The sequence below is a fragment of the Phoca vitulina genome, unplaced genomic scaffold (genome assembly GCF_004348235.1).
Source record: "Phoca vitulina isolate PV1807 unplaced genomic scaffold, GSC_HSeal_1.0 scaffold73, whole genome shotgun sequence".
NCBI lineage: Eukaryota > Metazoa > Chordata > Mammalia > Carnivora > Phocidae > Phoca > Phoca vitulina.
Window position 1 is genome coordinate 6015343 of NW_022589776.1, and position 22186 is coordinate 6037528.

General features: G+C 38.1%; 1 protein-coding gene across 7 annotated transcripts in view; it reads left to right on the forward strand.

Annotated features, from left to right (window-relative positions):
• The window catches only part of RASAL2 (RAS protein activator like 2), a 360239-nt gene that overhangs the window by 203383 nt on the left and 134670 nt on the right, over nt 1-22186 (forward strand). Inside the window, exon 1 of one of the 7 annotated variants that reach the window (XM_032393408.1) lies at nt 17279-18369. The exons of the other annotated variants lie outside the window; for them this stretch is intronic. Coding sequence (XP_032249299.1) covers nt 18357-18369 — 13 coding nt within the window. The 5' untranslated portion in view covers nt 17279-18356. Of the gene's footprint in view, nt 1-17278; nt 18370-22186 lie in introns of those variants that run through there. 7 annotated transcript variants of the gene reach the window in all.

Here is a 22186-nt window from a genome sequence, read left to right on the forward strand (position 1 = left end):
ATTAGTCATAAATCATATTAGGCTAACAAAATAATCCTCTTCCAGCTCTTAACATGGTCCCAGCTTCCCACTTCAGATTACAGATTTGCCAGTGACCTATACAAAAACTAAATAAAATATGAACTAGGGTTATTGGACAGCTGTTGTATTTCAAACCACCATTTTATGAATCCGGACTACTTTCTAATGTTCTCTTGTTAGCCTCATGTTAAAATTTTATTTCTTTTTTTTCCCCCTAAATATTGGGAAAATTACTTTTTAGTGTTTCCTCAGTATTGGGGGTATGTATGATAACCCCATGTATCCTGAAGTTTGGCAGTCTTTTTCTTCATTCCACTTATCAGAATTCACCAGCATTTATTTCCATCTGAGAAACCACTCTTTGTCCCTCTAATACTGAATGTATGTCCGTAATGTTTGCAGCAAGCTGTTGGTAGTATCTTCTTTACTAGCTTGGAACCTCTTAGCAGACAGGACTGCTGCTTCTTCATGTGATTATCGCCACAGCCCCCAGCAGGTTTTGTGCTTTGTTGCAGGCTTAGTGGGTGTGTGTTGAGTGAGTGACCGAGTGAGACACGTTAGCAAAACCCTTGCTTGACATTTTCAGGTGAAGCGCTTCAAAGTGAAAAATCATCTTAGATGTGGGAAATATGGTTTTTTTTCCTGTAGGGAAAACCACATCCACTCCAGAGAAGTATTTTACGAATGCAGTTAGAGACTTAATAAATATCATTGTGCAGCCCCAAGAACTCCGGACCGTCACAGCCACAACTTGGTAACTGCCGTGGTCCGAGGCAGCAGCTCACGCTGTCGGGTGTGTCTGTTTGCTGATGTCAGATAGGAACCCTGACACTGAGCTGCTTGTTGACGTCGTGCTTGTGGTAGTGAGCAAGGTATCTACGCTTATGTTTAAGGTTTTATTAGTAGTAAATAGTGTGTATTTGGTATTTTCTTGTTTCTATACAGAATGTAATAGAAAATAAATTCCTTCAATGAAAGAAAATGACTTTTTTATTCTTTTGCTGCATTTGAGCTTGATAGCATGCATAAACATGCGTGCTGTTGTTGGAGTTTGGTTATTAAGCGATTAATTAGCATATCAAAATCACACGAGCAGTTTTAGCAGCTAATTCACAGACAGAGGCTTTATTCCTTTAAGAATGAAAATTCACGTTTGTGAATAGAACTCTCTGTTCTTCTGGAAGGACTGCCTTTATCAGAGGCACTTGTGGGGCAGTGGAAATGGCACAAGCTTTGAAGTTGCCCTAACCTGGATTCAAATTCCATCTCTTCTCATCATTAACTCTGAGCTTCAGCTTCCTTATCAGATGAGATTTTTATTATGATTTGAAAGAGGAATGCAGGACCAACAACAAATTTTGATTTGAGACAAACTTCATTTTTCTCTGATTCTTATAAAATCATGGAACCAGTGAGATAATAGAGTAGGTATTATATTTCTCAGTTTGCTTGGATGGGTTTAAGTCAACCCAATAAAGAAATTTGAAGTGTGACATATTAGGAAACATCCTGCCTCTGTCCCTCATGACTTTCCTCGTTTGTTTTTTTTACTTTTACTTGCACAGTTGGGCAAATTCCTTTCTTCTAAAGTGTATTCATAATACACCATTCTGTTATATAATAGAGGTAGAAGGATGGGGATGGAGTTGTTTATAATGCATCTCAAGATTTATTTTTGAGATTTAACATGGCTGCCATGGAACCTTTTTCAAAAGGAAGATATATGATTCAGATACTTTGAACAAAATTAACTAAACATTGCTTACTTCAGTTGGTCTCTCACTTGTGCTCTCTCCTCACCCCCCCACCCCCCCACCCCCGTTTTTGGTAGTCCAGGATTGACTAAACTATTTACCAAAGCCGTTTTAGTTTATGCTTCAAACACAGGATTTATGAATCAGATTGGTGGAAAATCTATTGGGTTTGTGTCCAAAACAGACTGGAGCTGCCTCCAGGGATGAAGAACGTTTTGTTAAGACCTTCTTGACACCCACCTGTCATCTGATTTTTATAGTAACAATACTTAACATGAGAAGCTCCCAGGTTTCTCATTAAGGTGTTGTGTTTACTGAATTGTTTTGATTACTTACTTTTCTCTGAAATCTACAGCCCATTTTCTTTCCTCTTCAGAAATTTGAATGTTAACTTTTCCCCCATTTTAATTGATATTTAATATAGCACAACAGGAAATTTCCATCCATTTCGTTTTTTCTATCTGCTTATAAAAAATAATTTGTATTTTGTCTGTTGTTTGGCATGTTTTTTTCTAACTCTAGAGAGTAGAGGATAACAGGAAGAAATTCAAGGTAGAGAAGAGTAAAAAGAACATGAATTCATAAGAGAGAAAGGAAGTAAAAGACTGAATAAGAAAGAAAGAGAGCTGGTAATAAAGAAAGATTATTATTTTATCTCAGTACATTTTTTCACTTAAAGGCCTTCTGATTTTTTCCCTCTCACTTTAATCAGAGTAGTGCCATCAAAGAGTCAAAAACATATTAAACAAATCTTTTTTGTAATTAATTTTCAAAAGTAGGAATTGTAGAGAAATATTCAGATGTATGTATTAGGAGCCAAATGAACTGGGAAGAGAGCCACGGAAGTAATTCATTGACTGTGACTGAAAGGAAATGGAGACAGAAAAGTACATTTAGTGCACATAAGAATTAGATAAAAATAGCCTTGGAGTAGCCACCACAACTAGAAAGTTCTAATAAGCCTCCCAAAAAAAACTGCAGGCATAATGGGAGTGAGGAGAAAATTTGGCCTCCTCTAATAAGGTTTGACATCAGTGATATAGCGTAGGGTTATAGGTGAAAGATGAGCTTTTACAACTAAATGTGTTACTTTGATTAAAATTAGAATTACACTTTTATTTTCATAAACTTTTCCAAGGCTTAGCAATAAATTTAACAGCTCTGCTGTATTTATGACTACGTAATACATTCAGGTGTAGGACTTGTCTTAATTTAGGCTGCTGTAGCAGAATACCCTAGACCGGTTGGCTTATACAGGAAGCATTTATTTCTCACAGTTCTGGAGGCTGGCAGGTCCAAGGTGTAGTGTCTGCCGAGGGCCCTCTTACGGGTTGCAGACTGCTGACTTCTTGTATCCTCACACGGCAGGAAGATGGCACGGGTGCTCTCTGGGGTCTCCCTTAAAAGGGTATGAATCCCATAAAGTTCCAAGTGCACATGATTTCTAACCTGAAATTGTGTTCCAGGCTAACGTATCTGTCAAGTAATAGAAGGGGTAGATCGAGAAGGGTGAGAAGAAGACAGAGAACATCCCCAGAATACTGGTGAAGGGTAGTCTCAGGGTGGCAGTCATGTCCTGGCTGGGGTAGCAGCCGGTGATGAATGAATTCTGTCTATTAAACTTCATGCATCATTTAGAGAACTTCTTTACAAAAACCAAACAAACGAGCATGTTTGGCACTAACAGTACTCAATTAATATCGAGTACGATTAAACATGGAACAAGAAAGCACAGTATATTTTCAGCATTCTCCAATTCATCATATTCTTTTAAATTTCATGTTGACGTGTATGGGTATAATGTAGAATTTAAAATGTACATCATAAAAGTTGTAAGAAATTTTGAAGCTTAGTAGGGGATAATTTTAATTATGCAACAACTGATGTTACAGGATAAAGGGTGGTCTATAATAATCAAATCTTATCAATTCAAGCCTAGAACTTCTTTAAGGACAATACCATATTTTTAAAATCAATACTGTGGCCCAATTTCTCTTGCCAATGACATGGAAACCATTTTATTTATTTCCTGATGTGAGGGGTAAAGGGATGTCTCCAGTTCCCATGCGTAGATATCCCTGTTCTTATTTCTCTGGATGGCCTCCTGAGAGATGTAATAGTGAGAGTGTGGTTCTGCCCTTAGTCACCAATGACCGTTTCCTTAGCAAATTCATTAATCTCATTTTTTCTCTCTCAATTTTTGTCACCCATAAAATATCACTCAAATGTTAGGCTTCCCTAAAATATAGCTATTTTTCACTTATTGTTATGCTTGTCAGTATGACATTTTAAGACCAGCAGGTTAAATACATTATTTCATTTTAAATTAGTTCAAAAACCAAAGCCGTTTGCTCTCTAAATTTACTATATCCTGGGGCAGATTTATCTGTTAATATGGAAAGTAGGTTAAAGAATGGTACGGCCATATACTCCTAATTCTTGAATATGCTGAAAACTAAGTTCTTTGTTTTTATTGGAATTCATTGTTACTGTCACTGAAACAAATCCCTCAGAGGATTTTCAAGTTTTTTATTGGTAGTGAAATTTTTTTGTCTTTAGCTTCAATAGTAATAAATTTAGATATCATATTTTATTGCCAAGAGAAAATATGTTATGCCTTGTGATAGACAGAAAAATTTGGCTTGTTTCAAAGCAAATGGTATATCCTTGCATGCAGTATTTGTGTTGCTGAACTGCATTGTGTTTTTTTTGTAGAATCACTGTTTTGGAATTGATCGTGAATTGATTACATGCCTTGTGCTGTAATTCTGGTGCCTTTTATACTATTTGATTATGCCTTTTCTGGAAAAATATCTAATTCATTTCTTATAGTATAGAGCTTTTTTTTTTTTTTTTGTATAAGGGAAAAAGAATATCCATAGAACTGAGAAAAGGGGCCCCTCATTCTCTTGGATTTCAAGATTGATTGGATTTTTCCTGAGAACACACGGTCTGGGGCCAAGTGACTGAGAGTATCTCCCTTCCCCTTTCCTTAGTGTTCTCTTCTTTCTTCTATTCTCTTCTATCCCCCATATCCTAGGACCCAGATGTTCAGAAAACATTCACACATTATCACTCGAAATTATCATTCTCAAGTCAGGAGCTCTTCTCAGATTGTGGGGAATAGAGCTGTGTCCGATTGCTGAAATGAAACAGCACAAGTGGAATGAAATTCAGTATATTGTTCTAATAGACATATGTTTCATGATGTCTGGATTCATATACAATAAAGAAAAGAGCCACAGCTGGTGATAAAACCAAATCTAGAGCAATATATAAGCTCTTTTATAAAATTAATAATAATACAGGAAATTTGGGAAAATACAGAAAGCTGTGAAGAGGAAAAATAATAACCCCAAAATGCCACTTAAGATAAATCTGGAAAAGTAGTTTAATTTAGTATACCATAGTGGTTAAGAGAAAGCACTCCAGAGCCAACTGAAATATGGATTCTGGCTCTACTACTTTGTGACCTTGGGCATGTTACTCACTCAAACCTGTCTGTGTCTCCATTTCCTCACATGTAACATGGACAAAACAATAGCATTTACTTATGTTGTCTACTTTAGAACTCTTTTTCCTAGGAAACTGCTGTTAGAATTTTCTAATTTTTTCTTTCTTTTTTCTTTTTTTTTTTTGGTGCTTCATGACTTATCTCTTGGAGTTCTACTAGATTTTAGCTTGCTTTAGTTAGTTGCAAGGGAATAATGGAAATTGAGTGAAACTGAATGAACCTGAGGTATGCAGTAGTATTTTGAATTATGTAGTATGTGTGTGTGTTGTTGTGTCAGGGGGATGCTGAAGAGGACTATACTCTCACATCTATGCTTTTTCCAAGTGGATTTTATGGAAACAGTAGCCCACAGTTGTGAATTTTCTTTAAAACTAAGACAAAAACAAATGCCTAGTGACTTATTTTATGGAAACAGTATGTGCAACATATGGGAAAGGTAGACCAGTAGTGCTTCAGTTGTGATGGGATTAGCTTCATAGGAACTTATCAAGCTTCACAGATAATTGTGAATAGGTTTTGAAGCCGCTGAAGAAAATGAATTTTTGAAGGCTTTATTAAAGTACAATTTAAGCTCTCTTTTTAAATGAGGAGGGACAATATCACAGGCTTGTCTTTGGCTCTCTGAGCACATTCAGAGATATTGTCCATTAATACCCAACCCTATCCCCGAATGCTTGTAGTTGCTTTTTGTTGTTTCTTAATGATTTTTTCCCATAGAAATAGAAGTGTTGCTTTTGTACCTGTAGCATATTCTTACTCACATGATGAAATAGAACTAGAAAAAGATTTGCTTGTATTTTTCCACTTAAGTTTAGCTTATTTTTCTTTGAAATACGGTCCTATTCATATGAACACCTGAGTACTAGGAAATTGACTGATCTTTGATTTTGCCCTCTCCCTATAATGCTTCCTCTCTGCCAGTTGCCATTTCAGGTGAGGAAATGCAGGGTACTAAATTCTCGTAGCTGGAAGAGCAAGGTAAAGCTCTACTGCCTAGCCAGAAGTTTGGGAAATATTGCGTGCCTGTCATAATTGTCACTTACTGGCATGTGCCTTTTGTAAACACTTATAAGTACTTTGCTAGACCTTACAACTAACAGGTCTTCAAGTCTTTTTAATGCTTTTTTATCAGAAGAGAAGCATATATGTATGTGTGCTTGTTGTGGTCCCAATATACAAAAATAAACTTAAATAAAAATGAGAATTTCAGAAGCATTTCTGAAGAAGTGGGTGACTTTAGTGTTTGTTATTCCAGTTATAGACAATGATTTCCTTTTCTAGTATGAACTCTAAAAAGAATGCCGTGGGAAGACCACAGTATCAGAATGCCAATCTGGTTTATGGGGAGACCTTAATAGAAATTGTGTTTATGGTTAGAAGCAGCTGTGTTTCTGATCACCTGCTTCAAAAGAGGAAGCACACAGACAGGCTGGTGTGTACCTCAGCTTGCCTGCTGCTGAGATGTGTTTGTGCTTGGAAGAGGAGAAGATGGGTATTAACAGGGTTGGTTTTTTTTTTTTTTATATTTGTTAATTTGTTTGGTAAGAAATAAAAGTGACGTGCATGTCATTTTTAATTATATGCAGTTAGCTTATTTTTTGTGTTCTTTGATTTTCAGAAAATCAGGCATTTGCAGAAAATTATGCAGTCAGGGTGTCTAAATGGTTCTCACATTGACTTCTATAACTATACCAAAGTCAAAATTTCATAATTACTTTTGTAAGGGGTACAGGGAAATATGCTATCTTTATTCATTAAAATTCAAAAAGCGTGCTACTTATTTGATTCATAACTAGAAAAATATTATCCTAGCCTTTTAGGGAAAAAGAGCAGTATTGGGCTCCTGGGTGGCTCAGTCAGTTAAGCATCTACCTTCGGCTCAGGTCATGATCCCAGGGTCCTGGGATTGAGTCCCGCGTCGGGCTCTCTGCTCTCTGCTCAGCAGGGAGCCCGCTTCTCCCTCTCCCCCTGCCTGCCGCTCTGCCTGCTCATTCTCCCTCTGCCTCTGCATGCCCCCCCATCTCATGAATGAATAAATACAATCTTTTTTAAAAAAGAAAAAAAAAACAGTATTTGTTGATACTGAATTTGGAAACTCACATAGATATAGCCTTCAAGAGTATTTGTTTATTCAACAAATATTTATGAAGTACTTATTCTGTGGCAGATGCTGTACTTTGCACTGATACATCAGTGAGCAAAGCAAGTATAGTCCCTGCCACCATGGAGTTTGTAGGCACCAAGATGAGGAGCAGGTAGACATCCAGCATATGAATAACTAAATTGTAGTTGTGATAAGTTCCAGAACGGACAAGAACAGAGTGCTATGTTAGTGTGCAATAGGAGGACCACAGTTTGTCAAGGTGACCAAGCATTGAAAATGAATGATTCTCTCATTTATGTTTGAATTATAATATCATGGAATTCCAGAACTGGAAGAGATCTTGAAAATTATCTGGTCCAACCCTTCACTTGAATGTTTTTAAATATTCGTTTGATCATTGCTGATATTTGACCATGACTAGCTAACAAAAAATGGCATTTTCATGTAGTTCAACCTAACGCACTATTTATTAAATATGATGTTGGATCATGGCTACATAAGATGGATTAGTCAAGACAACCCTACCCAACTCTATATACAGAGAAGAAATATGAAACCAAATAATTACAATGTAGTGATTATTAGCAGAAATAAAATGGCTTAAGTGGCCTGACATATCCAAAATGAACATGCTGAATCTGAGATCCAATACATCAGCTCCAAGCTCCTTCATGGACATGAATTTCAGCCAATGTCTAACTTGAGTGGATGGCTAAAGGGTGAGATATTTACTCATGCTTCTCTAGCCTCCTGGAGAACTCCTCCCTAGTGTTGTAGGAGATTAAGATTTTATCAGGGGGCGGAGCAAGATGGCAGAGGAGTAGGAGACCTGGATTTCATCTCCTCTCAGGAATTCAGCTGGATAGGGATCAAACCATTCTGAACACCTACAAACTCAACAGGAGATCGAAGAAAAGAATAGCAACAACTCTCTGAACAGAAAAGCGACCACTTTCTGGAAGGTAAGACGTGCAGAGAAGTGAATCCGAGGCGATATTCAGGAGGATAGACGGCGGGGGAGGGGCCTCCGTCAGTCGCTTCTGGCAAGTGATAGAGCCGCGGAGCATAAAGTCGGAACTTTTAGAAGTCTGCTCCGCTGAGGGACGTCACTCCGGTGGCTAAGTGGGAGGTGGAACCCTCGCGGGACAGTGTGGTCTCAGGAACCTTGGGGTCACAGAAAGACCAGGGGTGCCTGAGTGCGGCAGAGCTCCCAGGTATCGGAGCAGGGAAGCTGGCTGCAGAGACGGAGCCCAGGCGCGGGCTCTCAGCTCGGGGTTGCCATAAACCGTGATCCGCGGCACAGTCGGGCCCCTGCTCCTCCAGCAGGGACCCAACAAGTGGCAGATCCAGGGAGAATCCCCTTCCTCCCCCGGGAGGAGCGGCACGGCAGCGCGCCGCAGGGATCTGCTGGGTTTGGAGACTCCACCTGGGGTCGGGTGCCAGAGATAGAAACGCGCGGTCACAGGCTGGGTGAGCACGGAGTGCGGCCGGAGACCGGGGAGACGGGAGTGACCGACGGCTTTTGTCTGGGGGCTCACTGAGGAGCGGGGCCCCGAGTTCTCGGCTCCTCCGGGGCGGAGATTGGGAGGCCGCCATTTTCACTCTCCACCTCCAAAGCTGTATGGAAAGCTTGCAGGGAACAAAAACTCCGGAGAGCAAACCTGAGCAGATTACTTAGCCCTGACAGGGCAAGGGCAGGGCAATTCCGCCTCCGGCAAAGACATTTGGAAACCACGGCAATAGGCCCCTCCCCCAGAAGATCAGCGAGAACAGCCAGCCAAGAGCAAGTTTACCAATCAATGAGAACGGCAGAACTCCAGCACTAGGGGAATACTGCACATAGAGTTCATGGCTTTTTTTACCATGATTCTTTAGTCTTTCAAAGTTAATTTTTTTTAACTGTCTTTTTTTCTTTTTTTTTTTTTGAATTTTTCTTTTTCCCTTTTTCAACCAACTTATCAATCCCGTTTTTAAAAAACATTTTTATTTTTCATTTTTAGAGTCATATTCTATCCCTTCATAGTAGTTACCCGTATTTCTGGCATATATATATAAGTTGTTCTCTCTTTAAAATTTTGAGATAGTTTCTTCTAAGAGATCAAAATATACCCTAAATCTCTAGTGTATGGTTTTTTTCTACTCCCCTGCCTGATCACATTCTCTCCCTTTTTTTTCCTTTTTTTTTTAAATCCTCTTCTTTCTTTTTTCAAACAACTTCTTATCAATTCCTTTTATAAAATTTTTTATAATTTCCATCTTTACAGTCATATTCCATCCCTTCATCATATCAACCCTTATTTTTGTACATATATAAGTTTTTCTTTCTTTAAAATTTTGGGAGGCACTTTCTTCGAACAGACCAAAATGCACCCAAAATCTAGTGAGTGGCACTGATCTATATACCAGCCTGATCATATTTGATCACATTCTGTCTTTTGTTTTGTTTTGTTTTGTTTTGTTCTGTTTTTGTTTGTTTTTATCTTTTTCTTTTTCTTTTTTTCTTTCTTTTTCTTTTTTCTCTCTTTCCCTTTCTTTTCCCACTGCTTCAGGTCTTTTCTGATTTGTTTAGAGTATATTTTCTGGGGACGTTGTTACCCTGCTAGCATTTTGTTCTCTCATTAATCTATTCTCCTCTGCACAAAATGACAAGATGGAAAAAATCACCTCAACAAAAAGAACAAGAGGTAGTACCGACTGCCAGGGACCTACTCAATACGGACATTAGTACGATGTCAGATCTAGAGTTCAGAATCATCACTTTAAAGATACTAGCTGGGCTTGAAAAAAGCATGGAAGTTATTAGAGAAACCCTTTCTGGAGAAGTAAAAGAACTAAAATCTAACCAAGTAGAAATCAAAAAGGCTATTAATGAGGTGCAATCAAATATGGGGGCGCTAACTGCTAGGATAAATGAGGCAGAAGAGAGAATCAGTGATATAGAAGACCAAATGATGGAAAATAAAGAAGCTGAGAAAAAGAGAGATAAACTACTACTGGATCACGAGGGCAGAATTCGAGAGATAAGCGATACCATAAGACGAAACAATATTAGAATAATTGGGATCCCAGAAGAAGAAGAAAGAGAGAGAGGGGCAGAAGGTATAATGGAGCAAATTATAGCAGAGAACTTCCCTAATTTGGGGAAGGAAACAGGCATCAAAATCCAGGAAGCACAGAGAACCCCTCTCAAAATCAATAAAAATAGGTCAACACCCCGACATCTAATAGTAAAACTTACGAGTCTCAGGGACAAAGAGAAAATCCTGAAAGCAGCTCGGGAGAAGAGATATGTAACCTACAATGGTAGAAACATTAGATTGGCAACAGACCTATCCACAGAGACCTGGCAGGCCAGAAACGACTGGCAGGATATATTCAGAGCACTAAATGAGAAAAATATGCAGCCAAGAATACTATATCCAGCTAGGCTGTCATTGAAAATTGAAGGAGAGATAAAAAGCTTCCAGGACAAACAAAAACTAAAGGAATTTGCAAACACGAAACCAGCCCTAACAAGAAATCTTGAAAGGGGTCCTCTAAGCAAAGAGAGAGCCTAAAAGCAACATAGACCAGAAAGGAACACAGACAATATACAGTAACAGTCACCTTACAGGAAATACAATGGCACTAAATTCCTATCTTTCAGTAGTTACCCTGATTGTAAATGGGCTAAATGCCCTAGTCAAAAGACGCAGGCTATCAGATTGGATTAAAAAACAAGACCCATCGATATGCTGTCTGCAAGAGACTCATTTTAGACCCAAAGACACCCCCAGATTGAAAGTGAGGGGGTGGAAAACCATTTATCATGCTAACGGACACCAAAAGAAAGCTGGGGTGGCAATCCTTTTTTCAGACAAATTAGATTTTAAACCAAAGACTGTAATAAGAGATGAGGAAGGACACTATATCCTACTTAAAGGGTCTATCCAACAAGAAGATCTAACAATTGTAAATATCTATGCCCCTAACATGGGAGCAGCCAATTATATAAGCCAATTAATAACAAAAGCAAAGAAACACATCGACAACAATACAATAATAGTGGGGGACTTTAACACCCCCCTCACTGAAATGGACAGATCGTCTAAGCAAAAGATCAACAAGGAAATAAAGACTTTAAATGACACACTGGACCAAATGGACTTCACAGACATATTCAGAACATTCCATCCCAAAGCAACGGAATACACATTCTTCTCTAGTGCCCATGGAACATTCTCCAGAATAGATCACATCCTAGGTCATAAATCAGGTCTCAACCGGCACCAAAAGATTGGGACCATTCCCTGCCTATTTTCAGACCACAATGCTTTGAAACTAGAACTCAATCACAAGAGGAAAGTCGGAAAGAACTCAAATACATGGAGGCTAAAGAGCATCCTACTGAAGAATGAATGGGTCAACCAGGAAATTAAAGAAGAATTAAAAAAATTCATGGAAACCAATGAAAATGAAAACACAACTATTCAAAATCTTTGGGATGCAGCAAAGGCAGTCCTAAGAGGAAAGTAGATAGCAATACAAGCCTTTCTCGAGAAACAAGAAAGGTCTCAAGTACCTACACCTAAAGGAGTTGGAGAAAGAACAGCAAATAAAGCCTAAACCCAACAGGAGAAGAGAAATAATAAAGATCAGAGCAGAAATCAATGAAATAGAAACTAAAAGAACAGTAGAACAGATCAACGAAACTAGGAGCTGCTTCTTTGAAAGAATTAACAAGATTGATAAACCCCTGGCCAGACTTATCAAAAAGAAAAGAGAAATGACCCAAATCAACAAAATCATGAATGAAAGAGGAGAGATGACAACCAACACCAAAGAAATACAAACAATTATAAGAACATATTATGAGCAACTCTATGCCAGCAAATTAGATAACCTGGAAGAAATGGATGCATTCCTAGAGATGTATCAACTACCAAAACTGAACCAGGAAGAAATAGAAAACTTGAACAGACCTATAACCACTAAGGAAATTGAAGCAGTCATTAAAAATCTCCCAACAAACAAAAGCCCAGGGCCAGATGGCTTCCCAGGGGAATTCTACCAAACATTTAAAGAAGAATTAATACCTATTCTTCTGAAACTGTTCCAAAAAATAGAAATGGAAGGAAAACTTCCAAACTCATTTTATGAGGCCAGCATTACCTTGATCCCAAAACCAGACAAAGACCCCATCAAAAAGGAGAATTACAGACCAATATCCCTGATGAACATGGATGCAAAAATTCTCACCAAAATACTAGCCAATAGGATCCAACAGTACATTAAAAGGATTCTTCACCACGACCAAGTGGGATTTATCCCTGGGCTGCAAGGTTGGTTCAACATCCGCAAATCAATCAACGTGATACAATACATTAACAAAAGAAAGAACAAGAATCATATGATCCTCTCAATAGATGCAGAAAAAGCATTTGACAAAGTACAGCATCCTTTCTTGATCAAAACTCTTCAGAGTATAGGCATAGAGGGTACATACCTCAATATCATAAAAGCCATCTATGAAAAACCTACAGCGAATATCATTCTCAATGGGGAAAAACTGAGAGCTTTCCCCCTAAGGTCAGGAATGCGGCAGGGATGTCCACTATCACCACTGCTATTCAACATAGTATTGGAAGTCCTAGCCACAGCAATCAGACAACAAAAAGAAATAAAAGGCATCCAAATCGGCAAAGAAGAAGTCAAACTCTCACTCTTTGCAGATGATATGATACTTTATGTGGAAAACCCCAAAGACTCCACCCCAAAACTGCTAGAACTCATACAGGAATTCAGTCAAGTGGCAGGATATAAAATCAATGCACAGAAGTCAGTGGCATTCCTATACACCAACAACAAGACAGAAGAAAGAGAAATTAAGGAGTCGATCCCATTTACAATTGCACCCAAAACCATCAGATACCTAGGAATAAATCTAACCAAAGAGGCAATGAATCTGTACACAGAAAAGTATAAAATACTCATGAAAGAAATTGAGGAAGACACAAAGAAATGGAAAAACGTTCCATGCTCATGGATTGGAAGAACCAATATTGTGAAGATGTCAGTGCTACCTAGAGCAATCTACACATTCAATACAATCCCCATCAAAATGCCATCCACTTTTTTCAAAGAAATGGAACACATAATCCTAAAATTTGTATGGAACCAGAAAAGACCCCGCATAGCCAGAGGAATGTTGAAAAAGAAAAGCAAAGCTGGCGGCATCACAATTCCGGACTTCCAGCTCTATCACAAAGCTGTCATCATCAAGACAGTATGGTACTGGCACAAAAACAGGCACATAGATTAATGGAACAGAATAGAGAGCCCAGAAATGGACCCTCAACTCTATGGTCAACTAATCTTTGACAAAGCAGGAAAGAATGTCCAATGGAAAAAAGACAGTCTCTTCAACAAATGGTGTTGGGAAAATTGGACAGCCACATGCAGAAGAATGAAACTGGACCATTTCCTTACACCACACACAAAAATAGACTCCAAATGGTTGAAAGACCTCAATGTGAGACAGGAGTCCATCAAAATCCTAAAGGAGAACACAGGCAGCAACCTCTTCGACCTCAGCCGCAGCAACTTCTTCCTAGAAACATCGCCAAAGGCAAGGGAAGCAAGGGCAAAAATGAACTATTGGGACTTCATCAAGATAAAAAGCTTTTGCACAGCAAAGGAAACAGTCAACAAAACCAAAAGACAACTGACAGAATGGGAGAAGATATTTGCAAATGACATATCAGATAAAGGGCTAGTATCCAAAATCTATAAAGAACTCATCAAACTCAACACCCAAAGAACAAAGAATCCAATCAAGAAATGGGCAGAAGACATGAACAGACATTTTTCCAAAGAAGACATCCAAATGGCCAACAGACACATGAAGAAGTGCTCAATATTGCTCGGCATCAGGGAAATCCAAATCAAAACCTCAATGAGATACCACCTCACACCAGTCAGAATGGCTAAAATTAACAAGTCAGGAAATGACAGATTTTGGCGGGGATGCGGAGAAATGGGAACCCTCCTACACTGTTGGTGGGAATGCAAGCTGGTGCAGCCACTCTGGAAAACAGTATGGAGGTTCCTCAAAAAGTTGAAAATAGAGCTACCCTACGACCCAGCAATTTGCACTACTGGGTATTTACCCCAAACATACAAAAGTAGGGATCCGAAAGTGTATGTGCACCCTGATGTTTATAGCAGCAATGTCCACAATAGCCAAACTGTGGAAAGAGCCAAGATGTCCATCGACAGATGAATGGATAAAGAAGAGGTGGTATATATATACAATGGAATATTATGCAGCCATCAAAAGGAATGAGATCTTGCCATTTGCAACGACGTGGATGGAACTGGAGGGTATTATGCTGAGCGAAATAAGTCAAACAGAGAAAGACATGTATCATATGACCTCACTGATATGAGGAATTCTTAATCTCAGGAAACAAACTGAGGGTTGCTGGAGTGGGGGGTGGGGTGGGAGGGATGGGGTGACTGGGTGATAGACACTGGGGAGGGAATGTGCTCTGGTAAGCACTGTGAATTGTGCAAGACTGTTGAATCTCAGATCTGTACCTCTGAAACAAATAATGCAATATATGTTAAGAAGAAAAAAAAAAAAAAGAAGGTAGCAGGAGGGGAAGAATGAAGGCGGGGAAATCGGAGGGTAGACAAACCATGAGAGACGATGGACTCTGAGAAACAAACTGAGGGTTCTAGAGGGGAGGGGAGTGGGAGGATGGGTTAGCCTGGTGATGGGTATTGAGGAGGGCACCTTCTGCATGGAGCACTGGGTGTTATGCAGAAACAATGAATCATGGAACACTACATCTAAAACTAATGAAGTAATGTATGAGGATTAACATAACAATAAAAAAATTAAAAAAAAAAAAGATTTTATCAGTCTCTTCAGTCTCTACCTTAGAAGCTGCATTTCCCTTCCATAGTAGCACAACACATGGCTGTGGGTTGGTAGAAGGGGAAAATGACTCCCAACGAGCAACTTTCACAGATCAGGATTTCACCTGGTCCAAGTAGGTCCTAAATGGGTAAATGATGAAATGACTGCCCTCCCTTGGTGTATAATTCTTTTGCCTTCAGTTAGTTACTTGAAACCACACAAGCCTGAGATGTATTCCTTTACGTTCTTGTTTCACCACATGACATATACAGCGCTAGATTCTGGCATCAGAAATATGTGTGATGTGCTCCCTGTTCTCAAGATATTCCAAGGTACTCCTAACTCTAGATACTTATGAAAGGTTTGCTAAGTGAAATATATTCTTTCATGCATCTATCCATCTGTCTATCATTCATTAAGTACCTGCTGATCCCAGACATCATTCTAAACTCTGTGGATAAACTGAAAATAAGACAAAGCCTCCGCTTCCCCACTTTGTTTCCCCACAGCCCCCATCCCCCATCTACCTCACATTCTGATGGGGAAAAGGACATTAAACATCAGTACGTAATATAATGTTGGGTAATGGTGAGGGCTGTGAAGAGAAAAAAATAGTACAGGGTGTAAAAACAAGCACAGAGGAGAATGTGATCAACTCTGGTAGGAAATAAGGTAAAGAAAATAATTTTAAATCTGGCTTTTGAAGGAGAAATAAGAGTGGACCAGGTGAGGAAGGGACTTCCAGACAGAAGCAGCAACGCCAAGGCTGGAAGGCATAAAACCGGGAATTAAAAATAGTAATGCATAAAAGATTGCAAAAAAAGATTTAGTGTAAAAATAAAGTATGGCATAGGAGCCTCTTTGAAGAGTGTTGAATAACGGAATAACATCATATTTGGGTTCCTGTCGTCAACAGTGGTTCTCAGATTTAATCAGATATCAGAACTCCAGGTTATTAAAAGTGCTTTTTGCAGAACACAATAAACCATTGTTACAATTAACCTTCATATATCTGAAAATGTCATTTTTGATCTGACTTTGGAGCCAGTCTAGGCTTCTTTAAGGTTAATTAACAGTAACAGATTCTAACATTTTAAAATATATTTAAGAAGAAAAATTCACACTTGAGAAAATTGTATACGTGAACTTTTTCTGTCATTTGGGAAAAGATTGCTGTTACTCCGTTTTCTCATCAGAGCAGTAGCGTTGTTCAGTAGCATAGTTTGAGACCTACAGCACTACAGTGTATTCAGCAAATGGACAGTCACCTGTGTGGGAAGAATTAGGGAGCCACTGTCTCTTACAGCAGGGAGCCCTTGCAGAAAGCTATTTCCAGGGGCTCTGACTTGCTGTTCTTGACCTGAAATCTCTCTGCCTTGTAACTTCGACTCACTGTCCTCAGTTCTGACTCCTGGGTTATGGAAATCGTGATCTATTTCAAAATAGGAATAACAAGTAAAAATAATTTCAGTGTGCTTTGCAGAATTTTAAGGTCGATTATAAATGATTTAATACTGATAAAGCTGTATTACCTTTGGGGAGAAGAGCGTAGTCATTGTTCGTGTGTTGTTTCATATAGGGCAAGGTGGGATCTGTGGTCTGAAAGTCCTCCTAGTCAGACCCGTAGTTTGTTCCTTTCTGTACAACTTTTGTTTATTCTTACCTGAGTAGCACTAGGGTTTAAAGGAATAGTTCATCTGAAGTAGAAATAGGAAACCAAAAGTAAAGGCAGAGGAAAATGCAATGTTAAAACATTAATGATTTTTCAAGGAAGATGAGACTAGATAACCAAAACCAAATCAGATGGTATTAAAGGAGACTTTAAATTTGAATCTTTGAGACTTGGGGAGGAAAAAAGTAATATACATATGTTCACACACACACACCTATGTGTATATATGTGTGCATATTTATGTGTACTAGATAGTATGTGAGAGATATATTACATATATAATATATACATAAATATAGCTAGACGGAGAATATGTCTTTCCATGAACTGTTTGTTAAATGGTAGATACCAGATTATATTGTATTCTCATGTCTGTCCTGTTCCTCTGTCTGGAGTGGCAGGTGGGATCTGCTCAGTGGTTCAAACTGCGAATTTTTTAACTGATCAATCGTGACATGCTAACCTCAGCAACTGAGCAGCTGCATAATGTGTTAGGTCATCATACCAGTAATGAAGATTACATCATTGACCTGTCTTCCTTTTTTGGAATGTAGGGGGGGCAGAACCCTAGAAATATGTCTGATTTTAAAACAAGTTGAAGTGATAACTAAGAACAATGATACTATCTATAATTTCCTCATATCTAGTTGACTTAATGAGTTAAGAGCCACTTGGTTTATAAAATTAACTTTTTTTTTTTAATGAAGTTCTAGCTTAAGAGCTAAATGAAAGATTTTGGGATATACAATTTTTCTTTTCCACATTTGAAATATTTCTGTTGTAACAAGGTGATCTACGGAGTGAATTTAATATATTAATATGTGTATTAGACCACATTAGTTGTAAGATATTTACCTGGTTTTTGGACTTTGAAAAGTTTATGTTTTAATTCATCATAGTAACATTCAAAATAAGCATCTCTGAAATTTGTGTTATTTTTTGTTTCCCTAAAATATGACAGATTTTGAAATAGATTTCTTTAAAAAAAAAAAAAGTCCCTTCTTAAAATGCAGAGATGCACACATCCATCCTACTGCCTCTTGGGACAGAAAGAAATGAATTTTCTAGCTTGGTAAATCCATTGCTTCTCCTAAAGTAGATTGCCTGCACCCAGTGCTGTGCAAGTGAGATGCAGTGAGTAAGAAAGGGTGGCTATTGTTTAGCGCTCTGTAGCAAAAGAACTGGGGAAAAGAAAAAAAGGCTTGAGTTTGACTGGCATTGGCTCTGGCTTTTCTGCATTCCAAACTGTCTGAGGCACAGAGCGAGAGCAAAAAGAGAGCACGAGCGCCAGCCAGAGCGAGCTCAGGCGAGGACGGTATACAAGTGTTTTGAATTTCTGACTGGCATGCCGGAAGGATCATGTTAGCAACACCCAGAAACTTCGCAGAATGCAGGTCCCAGGTAAGAGTTCCTCGAGTCTGTCTGAGTCTGAAATTAAGTTTGTATATATTTAAAGGGAATGTGGAGGTTTATATTTATTACACAAATACAATGACTGCTAACCTTTGTGATTATTGGCTTTAAAGAAATAGGTTGGTTTTCATTCCTGTCAGTTCACAGGAATATTGTGTGGAAGCTATCAGCATTCCAGTACAAAATCCAGCCCAAGAAGAGCCAGATAAATTAAAAGGGCAACAGTCATAGCAAAATATTAACAATGCAGCATTTACTTGTTCCTTTAATAATTTGAAGTGGATTCTTATTCTGGATCTTCCCCAAAATCCTTTATGAAATATTAAGATGACTGGGAATGGATGCAGCTCATTTCTCTTTGAAGGAGACAAAATATATTGACCATCAGTAAGAATTTAATAGCCTTGCTTGAGTCTCAGAAGCACATAAATAAATCTTTGTCATTCAGAAAGTTCAACAGGTTGGATCTGTACACAACAGTAGAGCATTCAGATGAGAACTTGGCTTGTTCTTTCCGTCCAAGGTAGACTTTTAATATCCTTTGCCAATAGATGACAAGTTAGAGACTTTAAGCAATTAGCTCATTGAAAATTAAATCTGAACAAGATTTTAGAGATCATCTACAGGCCAGTCTCTCCATTTTCAATGAGAACATTGAGGACTAGGGGATTTAGTGCATGCTCAAGAAACAGAATTGAAATGAAAATCTACATCTCCTGATTTTCAGTTTACTGTTGTTTTCATGGTACCAGTTATTTTTAGGGTGTATATTTTCTCTATACTGTATCTGTTGGCCTCAAGTAGCATGAGTTATTGCATAAATAGATCAAATGCATTATAAACCTAGATTAAAATCTTATGGGAAAGAGATACTGGGGGCTGGATGTCATCAAATCAGTATTAATACCACACTCTCAATCAAAACCAAAAATATATAACAAAGTATCAGAAGAAAAAAATGGCTTTCAGTTAAGGAAAATGGCTATAGTGTGCGTTCTGCTTTTATATAAACAATTAATAGCTGTGGCATATTCTGAATATTTGTATGTGAAATTAAAATCCTTTCAAATTGACTTTAATTTCTCTTGAAGACTTTAGGACTTAGCAATTTTCTGTATACTTTTAGTAAGCTTTTCTCTGATTTTGTGATTTGTATCTATTTACAGGAAGCAAAAAATTATTCCATATTCAGTGCCTTCTCTGTGTTTATTATTATTATTTTTTAATGTGAGAGAATGTTTTTAAATTATCCAGCCGTTTGTGGACCACTTGCTTCCTTATCCAAGGTCCAGCTCTGTTTCTCTCCATTTGTAAGGGTCCTCTTTTACTCCCTCTCATGAATTATGTGTTAGAGGATAACTTAAGTGGAGAAGTTCGAGAGCCACCACAGACAGTGGACATCTGTCTTCATACATTTTCATGTAGTCTCTAAAAAAGGTTGCTGCCCTTTCCATTTTTGCACAGACCGTTGTGGGGTTGAGAGAGGCCACACTATTCTAGTGAGCTAAATAGTAGAGATAGCCGCTGTCAAAAGGATCTGTCATGGCTCTTTACAGCTCCTGGGAACAAGTTAGCTCAATGTGGCTATAAGCACAGTGAAGGGATGTGGCCCTTTTGTGTTAAAGCTTGACCTGCTCATTCCAGTTTTCGACAGGGCCTGTGTGGTGATTTACAAGTCTGTGTGGGATGAGCAGTAAGTTGTAAGGAATAGTTTCATTACTGCTCTTGGCTATCGGAAACCAAATTACAAAGTGCATTCTCCACCCAGTAGGAAACAAGAGACTGTTTGTCTTAGTGCAGAATCCATTATTTAAGCACACTGTTTATAAGAGGACTTGATGACTGTGAGAATGAGGACATAATGCTCTCTCCAATTAGCAGTGTTCATGTTGTATTACACACAGCTTAGATTTTTCTCTTGTCTTTTATCCTTCATGGAGCATGTGAAGGGACTGCCATGATATGTGTGTGTTATGTGTGTGTATGATTGCTAGATAGATAGATGATTGATAGATAGATAGTTAGATAGATGGATAGATATTAGGTTGGACGTTTGGCCTGAGTGTATTTCTCCACGTCAGAAACAGTCAGATGTCATTAATCTAGTGCTGGTATTTTACTAATCTAAAATGAAAGAAGCTATTTTATTAACCAAACTAACCTTTATAAAACTCACTACCATGCCTTAGAAAGAGAAAATATTAGAAGGAAACACATATTCCTTTTCCTCTCCTGAATACAGTTATAAGATTATGCAGGTTTATACTTTCCATGGTCGAGAAAAGCAATTATAAGCAATTGTGTGACAAAAGACAGTATTTAAATGGGAATAGAAGGGGTGGAGCGAAATGAGTGGCATAAGGAAAGAAGCTCTCATATGGATATGAAATAATTCTCCTTTGACCAGTGTTTTCTTGAGGCAGACCCCTTTTCTCTCCTGATGGCTTTTCCTTGATATTAATTTCTTTAAAATATTTTTTCATGAAATATATATACATTTCTCTCTCCATAGAAATACAGTTTTTATACTAAATTTTCAAAGGTAAAGAGCTTTGCAATATAGCGATGACATTTGTCTAATAAAAGGTTGGCTATAGTTGATTAAAACTTTTGTCTCTTTCAAAGGAGTTGCTCTTTCTTCTTTCTCGCTGCAGTTTCTTTCTACCTCTTAGATATAATTTTGTGTTTTGTATCCCAGTTAAAACTGTAAGAATGAAATCTTTTCAAACAAAAGACAGACCAAGAGCAAGGGCTTGAGGCTGGACATCTAAAACGTTCTGAGTTGTCAGATTAATTGTTTACTTGTAAAAGTTACCTGATTATTCACTCAAAACTCTGAGAATCCTTTTATGTATACAAGATGGATGTATTTCCCCTTCTGCTTCATTCTTGACCTTCACTGGCCTCTAGTGAGAAAAAGTGTTACAGTCTGGCTTTGTTCTTTCTGTTCTCTCCTGTTCTTTCATGCTCTCTAGTGGTTGTTCATGGCGGTTCTTGTTTTTAATTCCCTGTACATTGGTTTTAGTAAAGGAGTAGTTGATTATTGTGAAGTAAATTTCACCAGATTCTTACACTTGAGTTGTGTAAATTTCCTTAAAATATCTAGTTTTTAGTGAAGAGAGGGGAAAAAATGATTATGTTCTGTTGTTTACTGTGAACAATGATTCAAAAAAAAATGAGTCGTGACTCAGCAATATGACTCCTCTTATAGTTGCCTTTCTTCTTCTTCCTTTTTTTTTTTTTTTTTTAGTGCTTATTGGGATTCAGTCTACCAGATTCCACATTTAATTATGGGTATGATCTCAGCTTGTGTTTGGAAGCCTTAAGCATTGCCAGTGATAATACTTTCTTTGTACATACTTGACAAGTAAGAGAGATTTAGTGAATCAGTCATTAAAATTCAGATGGTCTTTATCTTCTCTAGTGTCCTCCATGCCCCTACTCAGACTTTACCATTCAGTTGAATTCGGAGTACTATGAAGTTAAAAACTAGAGAGGGAACCAGTGAGGAGTTCTTATGAATAATTTGACTCTATAGAGATTCCATATTTCTGTCATTCTCAGGTTTACAGTATTTTAGGAGTAAATGAATTGCTGAAGCAGCAACTTGAAAAGTTATTTTAAGTTAGTGCAGTGCTATTCTTTGAAGAAGAAAAAGCTACCTTGTTCTGCTTGCTCTTTCTTACGTCAGGCTTTCTAAAGTAAGCAACTTAAGCTGCCAGGATCAAGCAAGTGTCATTCAGGATCAGGTGTCACATAGGACAGCCAACCTGTTGGACGAGTTGCTAACTCTGATGTCTTGCAT